The sequence below is a fragment of the Protopterus annectens genome, chromosome 1.part1 (assembly GCF_019279795.1).
Source record: "Protopterus annectens isolate FY-2018-M chromosome 1.part1, PAN1.0, whole genome shotgun sequence".
NCBI lineage: Eukaryota > Metazoa > Chordata > Ceratodontiformes > Protopteridae > Protopterus > Protopterus annectens.
Genome location: NC_056726.1, coordinates 473,515,938 through 473,533,348, shown reverse-complemented (window position 1 = coordinate 473,533,348; position 17,411 = coordinate 473,515,938). Strand labels below are relative to the sequence as shown.

Below are 17,411 nucleotides of genomic sequence, written 5' to 3'. Positions count from 1 at the left end.
TACCTCCGAGAAATATATACCAAACAAGAGAGGTCCCAGGACTGAGCCTTGTGGGACGCCACTTGTAACTGGTTTGGAGTCCGACATGGCTCCAGCAATTCTAACCATGTGGGTTCTGTCCTTGAGCCAGTTTGCAACCCATCTAGTGACACAGGGGTTTATATTTAAGCTGGTGAGCTTATCTGTAATGCCTGAGTGGGGTATTGTATCGAAGGCTTTTGCGAGGTCCAGGTAGGCTGTGTGGGCCACCTTCCCCTCGTCAATGGCCTTGGTGACTGTTTCAAAGAAGTCGACCAGGTTTAAGAGGTAGGATCTGCCCTTAACAAAGCCGAACTGGGTAGGATCCAGTGTCTGTAGGTCCCCAATATCTTTATTTATGAGGTCCATGATGATCCTTTCCATAGCTTTGCAGACCAAGCTAGTCAGGCTTATGGGGCGATAGTTTCCAGGGTCTGTTGAGGCACTACCATTGTGGAGAGGGATCACTGTTGCTGTACGCTACTCTTTGGGTACATATCCTGTAGTAAGGCTGAGATTGAACAGTAGTTTTATGTTTGGGTTTAGCTCTTCTTGGAGTTCATGTAGGACACAAACCGGGACACCATCTGGTCCCATTGATGCTGTGTTTTTTGCTTTGGAGAGGGTGGCTCTTATCTGAACATCTGAGATGTCAGGGGGGCAGCACTCTGCTGGGATAGATATTTGCCCTTTTGGTAGGGGGGGGGGGAGTTTGTGCTGAACCTGTCAGCTAGGATGTTGGCAATGTCTGTGGGTTCGGTGTATTTTTTGTCATTTTGGACTAATTCTGAGCATATCTGGGAATTCCCACCCAGGTTCCTAACATAACTAAAGAAAGCCTTGTGATTATCCTTAGTGTCCTGTGCAATCTTTCTCTCGAAGCTGGCCTTAGACAATTTTATGAGTGCTCGTAGTTTTTTGCTAATACTGATCAGAGATGCCTTCCCTTTTTGGGATTTTGCTCTATCATGTAGTAGCTTTCTCCTTCTATTGTATAGTTTGTTTATGGCTGGGGTCCACCAGACAGGACGTCTGCCTTTGGAGGATTGGGTCTTGGTTTTATTTGGGATTGCATGATCCATGCATTCCTGAAGGTGTTCATAGAATGCATTTATAAAGGATTCTGCGGTCTGGGCTGTATTTTCCACAGGTCCGGGGGCTTTGAAGGATTCCACCTCGGTTTTGAGGAGTGTGAAATTTGCTTTAAAGAAGTTTTTCACTGTGGTTTCCTGGGCAGGAGGTGGGGTCGGGATGTGAATATCCAGTGAGATTAGTTTATGGTCTGATCTTACCAGTGAGAGATACACTTCTGGTCTGGAGCATAGAGTCCCCATGTTGGTGATGATCAGGTCCAGTATGTTTTCCCCTCTTGTGGGAGTGGTAACAAGTTGTTCCATAGCATTTGAGTTTATGAATTCTAGGAACCTTTGGGCTAGGGTGTTGGAGCTAGAGTAATGCTCCCAGTGTATGTTTGGGTAGTTGACGTCGCCCAATATAATGGTGTTTGGAGAGACCTTCATATTTTCCAGTGTTCTCAGGAAGGCCGAGTGGGGTTCCTGGGTTTGGGAGGGTGGTCTGTAGCAGGCTATAAACTGGAAGGCAGTTTTACCCACTGTTAGTTGCACATAGATAGTCTCTGATGCTTCGTGCTGTGCCACCAACCTGGAGGTGTGGGTATCTTTGATGAATATTGATACTCCCCCCTCCTTTTGTGGTTCGGTCCAAGTTTTGGGGCCGAAAAGCATGGTATGAGGTATAACCTGGTAGTGCTGGGGTGCTCTCGGGAGCCCTGAACCAGGTTTCTGTTACTGCACAGATATCGATTTTCTCCATGCTAAGGAGAGTTTCGAATGTGTACATCTTGGGGTTTAGACTTCTGGCGTTGAGTAGCATTACTCTTAGTTTCTTATCCCTTGTGATACCTATGGAGGTGGGTTTGTCTTTTGAGCCTTGCCTAAAAAAGGCACTATGGTGGTAGCAAGAGCCTTTGCCAATATTCGAAAGCCCAGGGGTGACAGGTGCAAGCCGTCCCTAGCAAAGCATCGTGGCTTGCCGAGCATATCATCCCAGGCTGACAGGCATTGGATCCCCTTTGAATGACACCAATACTTAAGTCAAATGTTGAAATTGATCATCATGTCTTCATATTGCGGCATCATTCTTGGTGAGGGTAAGATGCTACTCAAGGTCAGGGTCATACTGGCCTGGACTACATGCTCAGAGAGCTCCTCTATGTCTCTTTTCATGTAGTCCAGGGAGGTACGTCTCAGGTCATTCACACCAACATGGACAATGACTGAGTCATATTTGTACCTGCCTTGGAGTGACCTGAGTGCTTGTGTTATGTGGCGGATCCTAGCACCCGACAGGCTGCTCACCGTGACCTTCTCCTTGTTCAGCCTGGTGAGCGGGGCGTCAGTGTGCCTGACGATAGTCACCTATTACAAGTGTATCAGGTGTGTTGTTCAGCCTTAAGGGCTGTGACTGTTCGGCACACTGGCTTTGTGAGATATGTGTTGCACGTGTTTTGTTTTGGGGTAGCGGTTGCTTGGGTGTCTTTTTTGGTGGTCTCTGCTGCTTAGGCAGATCTTTATTTAGAGCCGCCGAGTATGTTTTTGTGTGATTATGTGTTTGGTTTGCTGTCGTGGTAGGTCTATGTGAGACTGGAATTGTAGTGAGTGTGGTTTCCTTCTCCTCCTGACTGGTTATGCCAGTACTGAGTTGAGAGAGCTTAGCCTCCAGTTTGGCTATATGGTTGCATCTCTCACATGTGTTGGAATTTGTTGGGAGGAGGAGAGGGTTGCCTGTGTACATGAGGCAGTTGTAACATTGCCTCAAGATTCCCAGATTCACCAGCAGGACCGGAGAGGAGATTGACAACTGACCTTTGGACATGCTAGAATAGTATTGGGCATTCCTTTATAATTGAAAACAAGGGCCAATGGGGAACAAGGTACTCAAGGGGAGTTTGTGAGGGTGTAGTGCTTTTAATTTTTAGTGCTGACTTGTATAATTGCTTTAGTGAGCAAGTGCCAGGTAACTTAAGTGCAATGTGTTACAGGTAACCTAAATGCAAAAACGACAAACAGTAACTTTCTTTCAAGTGAAACAAGGAAATAAGTACAGTAGGCAATGCAGATATCACTAGGGATCCACAGAAGCGCTGAAAAGCCGCATTTTAGGTGGGATTAGTGTTCCAGGGAAATAACAAGCAAACAAACAACAAGCATACAAACAAAGCTAGATTCAGCAGGCCTGGATCTAGTCTATGCTACAGCAAACAAGGTGTGCCAATTTCAGTAAGAAACAGTTCAAATATGCAGGCACTATAAACCTTTAACCAGAAATTCCCAGCTCAGAAGGGCAGTGTCCAGCCTCTCCTCCCACAAGAGTGCAGACCACGAACCTTCTTAATGTAAAATAACTGGCCTGAAGCCCAAGTGCTTAAACCAGAACTAATACACTTTTAGAATAACAGACACTGAGCTCTCAATCAGCAGTTCCCAACTTAGAAGGATGTAAGCTACCTGTCCTGCCACCACAGTGCATGCCACAAACCTTCCTAATGTAAAACAACTGGTCTGAGGCCCAAGTGCTTAATCCAAAACACTTAGAATGATAGCTACACTTTAATCAAGTTACTACCAAGCAGTAATAAATACAACTGAATACTTTAAAGAATGCCTGGATTAGTGCTCAAGTTATACAAACAAAGCTAGATTCAGCAGGCCTCGATCTAGTCTATGCTACAGAAAACAAGGTGTACCAATTTCAGTAAGAAGCAGTTCAGATATGCATGCACTATAAGCCTTTAACCAGAAATTCCCAACTCAGAAGGGCAAAGTCCAGCCTCTCCTCCCACAAGAGTGCAGACCACGAACCCTCTTAATGTAAAATAACTGGCCTGAAAGCCCAAGTGCTTAAACCAGAATTAATACACTTTTAGAATAACAGACACTGAGCCCTCAATCAGCAGTTCCCAACTTAGGATGTAAGCTACCTGTTCTGCCACTACAGTGCAGACCACAAACCCTCTTAATGTAAAACAACTGGTCTGAAGCCCAAGTGTTTAAACTAAAAGGCTTAGAATGAGTTACACCGAGCAGTAATAAATACAGTTGAGTACTTTTAAGATGACGCAAAAGCAAAATAATGTAGGAAGAAACACAAATACAGTAAAAGCAGATAAAATTTTTTTTTTTCAGAAAAGTAGCAAAAGCAGTAGTAAAAACAATTCTCATGCAGTGCAAGCTGGCACACTTGAGTATGTAGCAATATTAGTCCACACACAGTTTGAAAAAATGTAATTAAATTAAAAAGGACTAAAAGCAAGTGCAGAAAGGGTTTATTAGGTAGAATGTGGTAAAGAGATGGGACTGGGGGAGTGTCCTAGATCAGATCTACTGTGGGGCGGGCACTGCAAAAGCCACCAAATTTAAACTACAACCAAGAGCAGGGAGGGGGGGGTTGGGGAAAAACAGTTTCAACACAGATGTGAGGAATGTGCAAATTATAAAACCAAAAAATATATATACTGATCTCTATATATTTGCAGAGCAGTAAGACAACAGATATCTAAGCAACAATTTAGCTCTATAATACAGAATAATACAGAAAAATATACTCAGCTTTATATATTTGCAGATAGTCTTGTAAGGCTGTCTCTCAAACTCAGGTTCCAGTTTAAATGCAGATTGTTATTAACAGGGCACACAACACACCAGCTATAAAGCCAATTATATCAGCTGAAGACAAGGCAGGAAATGGGGGGGGGGACAGTTTCGACACAGATGTGAGGAATGTGCAAATTATAAAGCCAAAAAATATATACTGATCTCTATATATTTGCAGAGCAGTAAGACAACAGATAACTAAGCAACAATTTAGCTCTATAATACAGAAAAATATACTCAGCTCTATATATTTGCAGATAGTCTTGTAAGGCTGTCCCTCAAACTCAGGTTCCAGTTTATATGCTTTGTATTGCTCTATTAATTTAGTCCTCTGCTTAAAACTGTTAATAATAGCTTAAACAAGTTTCCATAAGAGGATTTTAAAAACTGTAAGGAAGATGGGATTAGTTTATTCAGTGTGAGATTAAAGTGGCCTGCATTATCTTTCTCCCATGTGTTGAACATATTTGATGCACAGGTAACTAGCAGCCTGGTTGGTCATTTTTCTTTGCCCATTTTGTAAGTATATACACATGTGATTATACACATGTGTATCACATGTGTATGTGTGTTTGTACCCTTGTTCTTGTAGACCAAGTCATGACTGAAAAGGTTCTAAGGGGACCAGATCACTTACCTAGCTAATAAATAAAACATGTAGAAGTAGAAGTTGCTCTCCAGTGTGCAGATTTTGTTTTTAATCTTGTGCACTGTTGGACCTGACTGTAACTGCTAATAATTTTCATGTTAAGGTTTACTCTACCACAAATTTTAACTGGAAGCAAGGTGCCTAAAGTGTCTACCATATATCTTTTTAGGGCTCATCTGTTAAGGTTTGTTACATTTGAGAAAACAGTCAAGCACTATGTAAATATTAAAACCATACTTTGAATGCCTTTGTGTATTCATACACCTCTCCAAAATCTGTTGTGCTTGCAGTCTGAAATGTTTTGAATAAGATTATCTGTGTAACTCCATATAAAATGTTTAATTTCAGGTCAGCTGAAGCTAGCAGAAACATCTGTTTTAGTGGTTGGCTGTGGTGGATTGGGATGCCCCTTGGCACAGTACTTAGCTGCTGCTGGCATTGGTAAGTAACAGTTTTTTAATCTGTAACCAAAATGTATATACAGTGTGTACCTTTTGCAGTATTCTTTTTATTGTTGTGCTTTCATCCAGAAAAGAAGCAAACCTTTGGTTGAAACTGTGACATTGCATGCATTATTAGATGTGTTTTTCTCTGTTCTTGACCTGTTCTTGTGTTTCTCTTCACACATTTTCATGTTTACCTCCTTTTCATTGTGTCTCCACTCTGTAATGCCATAAATGTTGCATTTTTAGCATTGTGAATTATTTAAGAAAACTGTTTACATCACAACTTTATCATATCAGCCAAACGGAATTGCATATCACCAAAAAATGAACACTGAATCTGTCAACAGAAACCATACATGGTTAACATTCAGCTCTAAATAATCAGTATAGTCTCATAAATATTCAGGATACAGGATAATTAATGATAGTTTCAGTGGTAATGGTCATTTAAAGGAGTTGCCTCAGAATGAGAGAATTAATATGAAAAATGTGTTATACCCTATGTAAGTGGTTAGTGTGTTAAAAACTTTTTAACTTTGAGGTAGAATTTGGTTTAGTAGCAAAGAAGGAAACCCCTATACTTAAAAAAAAAAAAATTTCATTGCACTGTTAAAATTAGCGACTATCACATTTACAGAGTCTTTAGTTATACCAGACCATTAGGAGATTGAAACCATGGCAACCATTCACTAAAAAAAAATGTCCACCCACTCTGTGATGTCCTTTTCTCTACATCTGCCTGTTCATTAGCAGTAACCTCAGATCTTATATGTTTGGTAGCATATTAATTTCTATTGTTTGCTAATATTTTTTTCAATACAGTGGTTAACCTACAAATCTAATTTCAAGCTTTTCTTACTTTTCTAGTTTTGTTCATACTCTGCACCTTATGAGATGCATCAATTAATATTCTTTCAAGTTAGTTTTAACATTCTGTGGCTGTGGTGGTGTAGCGGTTGGCATTGTCGCCTCACAGCAAGAGGTTCTCCCATTCAATTCTCGGCAGGAGCACCTTCTGTGTGGAGTTTGTATATCCTCCCAATGGTCGAGTGACGTATAAAGACATGCAGGTAGGTGCGTGTGTGAATGGGTGTGCCTTCTGTGAAGGTTGGGCATCGGGCTGGCAACTCAGCACCGTAAAATCCACTGCCAAACATTAGCGGACCTGAGTTGCGCTGTGGTGACCCCTAACCGGGAAAAGCCGAAAGACATTACTAGTTCTAAACCATCCCTTAACATGTTTTATGTTCCCCTCCTCTCTGTTATACCTCCAGCATAACCTGTATGATGCTGGAAATATGAACTGAATCTTGGTTAGGGTATAGAAGAATCAGTGTAAATACTTCCATCCAAAAATTGTAAACCTTGTAGCTTTTCTGATATATCTGGGGAACTGTTAACAAGCTCTGTTTATATAGAGGAATAAAATGATTCTTGTGACCCCACTTTAATTTAGAGAGCAGGTGCCTTTCAGAGCTGTTGTGGAGAGGCTGGACATGCCTGTCTGGGGCAGATGGAAGAGGATTACTGGAAATGCTCTCTGCCATTAATCACTGTGAGAAAAGGGTCACTACCAGGGATGGCACTGGGGGTGGGTGTTTGGGCTATCATGCTACATATGCTCTAGCCTTCATCATGGCTGCAATTGTGTGCACTTGGATGATTGAGGGAATACTGGCCTCTGCAGTGAGGTGGGTCACATGCCTCTCATCTAGTGAAAGGGTTGGGGTTTACTTTATATGTCCTCATCACTGCTATGCAGTTGAGAACACAAACCACCCCATGGCTGCTTGGATGATGGTCCCTCCAATCAGCCATCTCCCCTGTGCTAGAGATAGTGTGAGTGTGTGTGTGTGAAGGCAAACAGACTCAAGTCTGATTAAGACTTGTTGGTCAGCAAACATAGGGAGAAAAAGCATATAGAAAAATAAATAACGAACTAGCAATCCTGCACCTTATATTCTCTTGTCTTCCTCTGAGTAGAACTGTTTCAACCAACTTTTTCTTGCACTATCTTTTGTTCCTTCCTTGGCGTAAAGTGTTATAACCTCTGCTAAACTATTGCTTAATTCACAAGCTTAGGCTATTCAGCAGACTTGACACTGAACTAGTTTTCTCTTCTTTACAAAGGAAACTAGACTCCGGTAGCTCAGCATAACTCCTTTAAAAGGGCGAACTCTCACACTGCTCTCCTTCTACGATACTACCCCCCCCCCAATTCTATTAATTACTCCTAGCAGTGCAGTTGTGTTCTGTTGATACAGCACATCTCCCTACTACATAAAACTGCCTGCAGTACCTGTGTGTGAAACATTATATTCCCAAGAACTGTGTGTTGTATTCATAACCAGCATCCTGAGTTGCCAAAGTAAATACTTCTGAGTTAAGTAGCAAGTCTTTCTGTCTGGCTTTGTATAGAATATTTTCATATAGATGATAAAGACTTTATCAGATGATATGCTGTTCACTGTCAAGTCTTCTTTTAAATATACCAACGCCTCCCTATGTAACATTTATTAACCAATTAAGTATTTAAAATTTTTAAAGACACAAAGTAAAATGAGTAAAACTTTGAAGCAGGTAGTTAAGCATTAACAATTCGAACATTAAATAAAACCAAAAGCATATGCAAGGTTTTACATAAAAACACGTTGTAAAAACATATGAAAAATGCATGAAATAACTGCTAAATAACTGAAAAATTAAGAAACTGCCACAACAAGCTTATATGATCAAGACTGCCATCTAACCGAGAAATGGATACTGAGAAATTTTACAGTTTGGCAGCTCTCATCCCGAGAACTGGTACAATAGAAATGTGTTTGTTCAACCCAGGAGATCTGTTAGCCTCCAAGACCAACTGCCAATAAAGTTCCCTAACCTCTATCTGGGTTTCCCATGCCCCCCCCCAGGATCTTGTTCTACTTTCTCCAAAACAAAGAAACTCCAACTAGCATTCTGACAAGTTAGAGTGTGTTTATAAAGGGCATTCTTTGTGTCCTGCTTCCGGATCTCATTAAGATTTTCATATATTCTCCTTTTAAGCTTACGAATAGTTTTGCATACATAAAATGCCCCACAAATCTTACAAGTAATGAGGTAAATTACTCCCACACTGTCACAATTAGAAAATGTGGTGGCCTCAGTAATTCTGTTTCTACTTGAAATGTTGACAGAATCCTGATTGATAATATAGGGGCACTGGGAACAGGTCCCACATTTAAAAGTACCATTTCTTTTTTTGTTGACCTGAGCTTTTTTGTTTTCCAGTGTATCCTTTAAATTCCTACATTTCCTGTAGATAAACTGAAGGGGGGGGGGGGGTGTGTTCAAAATAAGTTCTAAATCAGAATAACATTCGAATTTCTACCAATTTCTAAAAATTATTTTGCTGATAGTACTTGTATCAGTGCTATAATTCATGACGAAAATGCTGAAATTCTTCCAACTGTACCTACACCCTTCCACCTATATACTTTCCATAGATTTATCAAGTGTATTAATTTTGCGGGTGTCCCCCATGTTCAGTACCACTTGTGGTTTGGGGCTCCTCGTTGATAATATTGTACAGGTGTCTTTTGCCTTTACCTCTCGAATCTTCTCGGCTCCGGGTACTCTAAAGGGTCATATGGGTGGGCTGTGTGAAACTCTTCTTCGTATCTGTTTGCATATGCAGTAGAGTGGATATGTCTGCTCCTCCCTATGTTGTTGTTCCCTTTATCGTGTCCGTAACTCTTATCCTCGTGTGCTCCCCCCTGGTGAAACCTAGGTTTATAATGATCAGACTTTGGTTTCAGATAGGCAATCCTGTCTTTGTACTCTATCAAGTTTCCTGCATTTCCTCTTGTATAGCAGGTCACACCTGTCCTCTATTTTTTTCTTGATGTCAAAATATTAGATTTTTTCCTGTACAACAGAAAACATTAAGTCAGTTGTAATAACATGATTTAATTCCTCAATTTCCCCTTGCAAACTATCCATTTCTCTCTCATTCTCTCTAATGATGGCTCTCATAATGTCTTGTCCACATTTATCAACAATTTTGATCAACTCATCGTGAAGTACTGTAAGCTCCTTAACTTTGTTAGGATACTTGTAAATTCTAAGACCCTTGGGTACTATACCCCAAGAAATACACTCTTTCAAGTAGTTATCAGTACCCAGGGTCTTGTATCTTAAAATAACATCATGTAATTGTTTAACGTTGAAACTATATGTACAAACATTAACCTGCTTGTCGTTAAAATGATTATCAGAGTGTTTATACTCTGAAAAAGAACAACTGTGCTTGAGCCAACCAGTGATATTATCCCCATTACCCCATAAACACATATTGTCCTGCTGTTAATCGTAATAAGCTGATATGTGGTTACAAGCCGCTAAACAACTGGGATTTTTTGAGGAGTGTTAACAGACGATCTGCATGATGACTCCCTTATATTTGTCACCTTGGATATACAAGATTTGTTCAACGTTATACCCCACCAAATAGGAATGGAGTGGTTTGAGGAGGCTTTGAAATAGTACAGAGATTCACACAGCGTTTTGGTTTGCACTGGTTTGATGGATTTAGTATTAAAACATAATTTCCTCTTTTTTGAGGGTAAGTTTTACAAGCAGACACAGGGGTAGCCATGGGGGTGTGTTGCGCCCCCACTTATGCCAACATTGTTCTGTCAGTGTATTTTCTTCAGAGTATGCTAGATTTTGGAAATATTACAAGCACTACCTGGATGACATTTGTATTTTCTGGACAGGTACGGAGGGCAATCTGAATTAATTTATTTGTTACCTCAATCAGACTACAGAATTTTTGAAATTTACCCATTGCATTTCCCATATTGAAATGCACTATTTGGATGTGACGATACAAAAAGTTGAAAGGGAGAGGAAATTTAAATCCACTATACACCGAAAGGATACTTTCTCAAACTCCTACCTTTATTTTTCTAGTTCACACCCATATAGACAGAAAAGGAGTATCCCTAAAGGCCAGTTTATATGTTGTTCCAGGATGACCTCTGACAATATGGATTTTGAGATGGAATGTACAAACTTAGAGAAATGTTCCTAGCTAGAAAATACCCCCAAGACTTAATAGATGGGGTGATGAAAGAGGTACAACACAGTAGGTCCAACAAATTTGGACCCATTTTAGGGAAGGCTAATGAAGAAATCTTGAATACTGACCATACACAGGTTGTTACACAAGATCCTATAGGTCTGAGGGGGAATTTCGTCATGAATTATAGCACTGAATACTGACCATACACAGGTTGTTACACAAGATCCTATAGGTCTGAGGGGGAATTTCGTCATGAATTATAGCACTGATGCAAGCACTATCAGTGACAATTTTTAGAAATTGGCAGAAATTTGAATGTTATTCTGATTTAGAAGTTATTTTTAAATACCCACTTCAGTTTACCTACAGGAAAGGTAGGAATTTAAAGGATATACTGGAGAACAAAAAAGTTCAGGTCAGCAAGAAAAGAAATGGTACTTTTAAATGTGGCCTATATTATCAACCAGGATTCTGTCAACATTTGAAGTAGAAACAGAACTATTAGGCCACCACATTTTCTAATTGTGACACTGTGAGAGTAATTTACCTCGCTCCTTGTAAGATTTGTGGGCCATTTTATGTAAGTAAAAACTATTCGTAAGCTTAAAAGGAGAATATACGAACATCTTAATGAGATCCGGAAGCAGGACACTAAGAATGCCCTTTACAAACTCTCTAACTTGTTAGAATGCTAGTTGGAGTTTCTTGGTTTGGAGAAAGTAGAACAAGATCCTAGGGGGAGCATGGGAAAACCAGACAGAGGTTAGGGAACTTTATTGGCAGTTGGTCTTGGAGGCTAACAGATTCCCTGGGTTTAACGAACACATTTCTATTGCACCAGTTCTCAGGATGAGAGCTGCCAAATTGTAACATTTCTCAGTATCCATTTCTCTGTTAGATGGTAGTCTTGATCATATAAGCTTGTCATGGCACTTATTAGCTTTTCAGTTATTTAGTAGTTTTTTCATACATTTTTCATATGTTTTTACAACATGTTTTTATGTAAAACCTTGCATATGCTTTTGGTTTTATTTAATGTTCAACATTTTTAATGCTTAACTACCTGCTTGAAAGTTGTAATCATTTTACTTTGTGTCTTTAAAATTTTTAAATACTTAATTGGTTAATAAATGTTACTTGGGGAGGGGTTGGTATATTTAAAAGAAGGCTTGACAGTGAACAGCATATCATCTGATGAAGTCTTTCTGACGAAAACGCTTAATTTCGGGAGTGCGTTAATGTTCAGATAAACAGCTGTCTGCCTGATCCATCATTTTGAGTTTGACCGCTGCTATTTGTGCCCTGGTTTTGTGCTTTGGTTTTTGTTATTTGTGGGTACTTGCCTCCTTGTTTTGGATTATTGGCCTGCCTATATGAAGGATTCAGGTTGGTCTTAATCCCAGATTTGATTGGGTTTGGATGCTGTACAACTTAATGAGAGACCACAACGGGTGGAAGGGCAGTTGACACAGTTGGTTCAGCTTTTTACCCAACACTCACAAAGAGTGGGGTCTAATTTGGGGGATCAACCTTTGCTGGCATCCCCCGTTATGGATTTAACATAGTCATACACCTTGCTGTGTAATCAGGAAGTGCTGTTCCGTAATTTGGAGGACATGGGGCCCAACCAGGAAATGACGTCAGCTGGTTCGCTTCCAGCAAGGAGAAACAACAGACAGGAGGGTTGTGGAGACACCGGAACGAATTCTAATACCTCTGTGGTCAGTTCTATGCAGGGGAATAAACACAGAACTTTGGGTGCTAGGAAGAAATCGACTTCTGCTCATGGAGCACCAGGTGACTGTTGTTTAGCAGCTTGTAACCGCATATCGGCTTGTTATGATCAACAGCAGGAGAATATGTGTTTATGGGGTAATGGGGATAATATCACTGGTTGGCTCAAGCACAGTTGTTCTTTTCAAAGTATAAACACTCTGATAATTATTTTAATGACAGGCAGGTTAATGTTCGTACATATAGTCTCAACGTTAAACAATTACATGATGTTACTTTAAGATACAAGACCCTGGTACTGATAACAACTACTTGAAAGAGTGTATTTCTTGGGGTATAGTACCCAAGGGTCTTAGAATTTACAAGTATCCTAACAATGTTAAGGGTACAGTATTTCACAATGAGTTGATCAAAATTTTTGATAAATGTGGGCAAGACATTATGAGAGCCATCATTAGAGAGAATGCGAGAGAAATAGTTTGCAAGGGGAAATTGAGGAATTAAATCCCATTATTACAACTGACTTAATGTTTTCTGTTGAACAGGAAAAAATCAAATATTTTGACATCAAGAAAAGTATAGAGGACAGGTGTGACCTGCTATACAAGAGGAAATGCAGGAAACTTGATAGAGACCGGCTTGAGTACAAAGACAGGATTGCCTATCCAAAACCAAAGTCTGATCATTATAAACTTAGGTTTCACCAGGGGGGAGCACACGATGATAGGCATTACGGACACGATAAAGGGAACAACAATGTAGGGAGGAGCAGACGTATCCACTCTACTGCATATGCAAACAGATACGAAGAAGAGTTTCACACAGCCCACCCATATGACCCTTTAGAGTACCCAGAGTTGAGAAGATCCGAGAGGTTAAGGCAAAAGACACCTGTGCAATATTATCAAAGAGGAGCCCCAAACCGCAAGAGGTATTGAACAGGGAGAACACCTGAGAAATTAATAGACTTGATAAATCTACAGCAAGTATACAGGTGGAAGGGTGCAGGTACACTTGGAAGGATTTCAGCATTTTCAATTATAGTGGGTTAGAAGTTGCAAGCAAGCACTTCGTCCTATTTATTAAAGGGTTTAAATTTATACCCAGTTGTAGAAGTCAAATCTCTAGCATTTTGATTGACCTCAAGATGTTTTTGAAGAAGAAAAAATTTGAAATTATGAGGGGAAGATTTATCCACCAAGTGATATTAAAAAGAAAAGTATTAACCCACCTTTACACCCCCAACTAAAGAATTTTGAGAGCTAAGTAGAAGCTGAAATAAGGGAGTGTCTAAACAACAGAAGAACACAGTTTAATCTAACTAAAGAGGAAAATGATTTGTTGAAAGAGCTTGGGAACAACAAGTATGTTAGAATTATGCAGCCCGACAAAGTGGGAGGGATAGTGTTCATGGACAGCATAGTGTATTCTGGTAAGATGCTGGATATTTTAAATGACAGCAATAGGTATACACGCATTTCCAGGAAAAAAATAAATCTAGCTTATAGAAAAATAGATTTCATTTTAAAAGAAATGCTAGCTGAGAATTTAATTAACCAGGATACCTATGGATATGTGTTCATGGACTGACCTAAAATACCGTCCATTTTTGGGATCCCTAAAGTTCATAAGGATCCCAACAACCCCCTTCTTAGGCCGATTGTGGCCGCCACTGGTCCTAAGACCTACCCTTTGGCTAAATTTCTTGACCTTAAGTTGAAAAACATTTGGACCAACATAGGGGGATTACTTAAGGATTCCTGGGATTTTGAGTGTAAAGGATGATCTGTATGATGACTCCCTTATATTCGTCACCTTGGACATGCAAGATTTGTTCAAAGTTATACCCCACCAAATAGGAATGGAATGGTTTGAGGAGGCTTTGAAACAGTACGGAGATTCACACAGCATTTTGGTTTACACTGATTTGATGGATTTAGTATTAAAACATAATTTCCTCTTTTTTGAGGATGAGTTTTACAAGCAGACACAGGGTAGCCATGGGGGTGTGTTGCGCCCCCACTTATGCCAACATTGTCCTGTCGGTGTGGGAGGAAAAATTTGTGTTTTCTTCAGAGTATGCTAGATTTTGGAAATATTACAGGCTCTACCTGGATGACATTTGTATTTCCTGGACAGGTATGGAGGGCAAGCTGAATGAATGAATTTATTTGTTACCTCAATCAGACTACAGAATTTTTGAAATTTACCCATTGCATTACCCATAAGGAAATGCACTGTTTGGATGTGACGATACAAAAGGTTGAAAGGGAGAGGAAATTTAAATCCACTATACACTGAAAGGATACTTTCTTAAATTCCTACCTTTACTTTTCTAGTTCACACCCATATAGACAGAAAAGGAGTATCCCTAAAGGCCAGTTTATACGTTGTTCCAGGATGACCTCTGAAAATATGGATTTTGAGATGGAATGTTAAAAACTTAGAGAAATGTTTCTAGCTAGGAAATATCCCCAATACTTAATAGATGGGGTGATGAAAGAGGTACAACACGGTAGTTCCAACAAATTTGGACCCATTCTAGGGAAGGCTAGTGAAGAAACCTTGAATACTGACCATACACAGGTTGTTACATGAGAGCCTATGGGTCCGAGGGGGAATTTTGTCATGAATTATAGCACTGATGCAAGTACTATCAGAGACTTAATTTTTAGAAATTGGCAGAAATTTGAATGTTATTCTGATTTGGAAGTGATTTTTAAAACCCCACTTCAGCTTACCTACAGGAAAGGTAGGAATTTAAAGGATATACTGGAGAACAAAAATGTTCAGGTCAGCCGGAAAAGAAATGGTACTTTTAAATGTGGGACCTGTTCCGACTGCCCCTATATTATCAACCAGGATTCTGTCAACATTTGAAGTAGAAACAGAACTATTGAGGCCACCACATTTTCTAATTGTGACACTGTGAGAGTAATTTACCTCGCTCCTTGTAAGATTTGTGGGCCATTTTATGTAGGTAAAACTATTCGTAAGCTTAAAAGGAGAATATGCGAACATCTTAATGAGATCTGGAAGGAGGACACTAAGAATGCCCTTTACAAACACTCTCTAACTTGTTAGAATTTCTTTGTTTTGGAGAAAGTAGAACAAGATCTTAGGTGGAGCACGGGAAAACCAGACAGAGGTTAGGGAACTTTATTGGCAGTTGGTCTTGGAGGCTAACAGATTCCCTGGGTTTAACGAACACATTTCTATTGTACCAGTTCTCAAGATGAGAGCTGCCAAATTGTAAAATTTCTCAGTATCCATTTCTCGGTTAGATGGTAGTCTTATCATATAAGCTTGTCATGGCACTTATTAGCTTTTCAGTTATTTAGTAGTTTTTTTCATACATTTTTCATATGTTTTTACAACATGTTTTTATGTAAAACCTTGCATATGCTTTTGGTTTTATTTAATTTTCAACATTTTTAATGCTTAACTACCTGCTTGAAAGTTGTAATCATTTTACTTTTTGTCTTTAAAATTTTTAAATACTTAATTGGTTAATAAATGTTACTTAGGGAGGGGTTGGTATATTTAAAAGAAGGCTTGACAGTGAGCAGCACATCATCTGATGAAGTCTTTGTGATGACAACAATTAATTTCTGGAGTGCGTTAATGTTCAAATAAAAAGCTGTCTGCCTGATCCATTCTTTTTTACCTCTGCTATTTATGCCCTGGTTTTTATTTGTGGGCACTTGCCTCCTTGTTTTGGATTACCATTCTGATAAATTTGTTTTGAGTATATGTTTCCAACTTACGTGTGTTCACTAATGTCTGGCAGGGAAATTTTGTATGTAATTGCTTCTTCTCACCTCTGTTGACCCTTTGCCACATTTTCCCAGAACTTTCACTCTAATAAAACAGTCAAGAAACAAAAAACAAATATGCTTTTAAACATCACCAATCCCTTTTAGCTCACAGCAAACATAAAAAAACTGCATTCACTTTCAAAAAAGGAGTTTACTTCTCTATGTGGTGGAAATTACCCCAGTTGACATCTGCACCCCCCCCAGGCATTACATATTCTAAAATTTAGGATTAACCATGCAGAATTGCCACATGTACTTATCTTAACTGTATTCTTCTCCGAAATGTGAAAAAAAAAACAGTTTACATGCCTTCAGGAAAGTTTGAGTTTATCATTAAGAAAAAATGCACTGGCTACCTTTAAATAAGTTAACTATGCATTAAATATAATGCTGCACAATTTAAAGTGCACAGTAACAAACAATGCATGGAACTCAAGCTGTTAACCATAGAAAACTTTAATAAATATCACAGTACAAAATGCTAAGTGCTAATGCTGCTTGAGTGGCAACTGCTTGTATAGCTATTCACTTTTCAAACTTAATTTATTTTCACTAAACTTCTTGCCACTTTCTCTGAGTTAAATATATGATGTTTTGTACATACCACTTTGAATGCACTGTTCACTTATTTCTTGGTCAATTGCTTGCACTTAACTCATTGCCTCTAATAGCATTTGCTAATGGAAGAAGAAGAAAACTAGGTAGTAATGTTGAAAAGCAAAAAAGAGCCCTTGTACATTTTACTTAAAATACATTGTTCAGACTCTTCTGATTAATTTCTCGCACCTGTAGACTCATTGTCTCTAGTAACATTTGCTAATGGAAGAAGGGAAAACAGCTAGTTAAGTCTGCAAATGCAAGAAAGAAGTCCTGTGGATGTCATTCAGAATATACTGATCAGAAGTCTCATAATTAATTGCATGCACCTGTTTGCTCTTTCATTTAAAAAACAGATGGCAATGAAATGGTGCAAATTCAAGAAAGAACTAACATGTTTATCCATTATTT

The 17,411-nt window shown here is 39.3% G+C and overlaps 1 protein-coding gene across 2 annotated transcripts in view; it reads left to right on the top strand.

The window, feature by feature from the left end:
- Nucleotides 1-17,411, top strand: part of MOCS3 (molybdenum cofactor synthesis 3) — an 851,577-nt gene that overhangs the window by 77,644 nt on the left and 756,522 nt on the right. For both annotated transcript variants that reach the window (XM_044076166.1, XM_044076158.1), the window contains exon 3: nt 5,689-5,781. In XM_044076166.1, the coding sequence (XP_043932101.1) occupies nt 5,689-5,781 (93 nt within the window). The remainder of the gene's footprint in view (nt 1-5,688; nt 5,782-17,411) is intronic.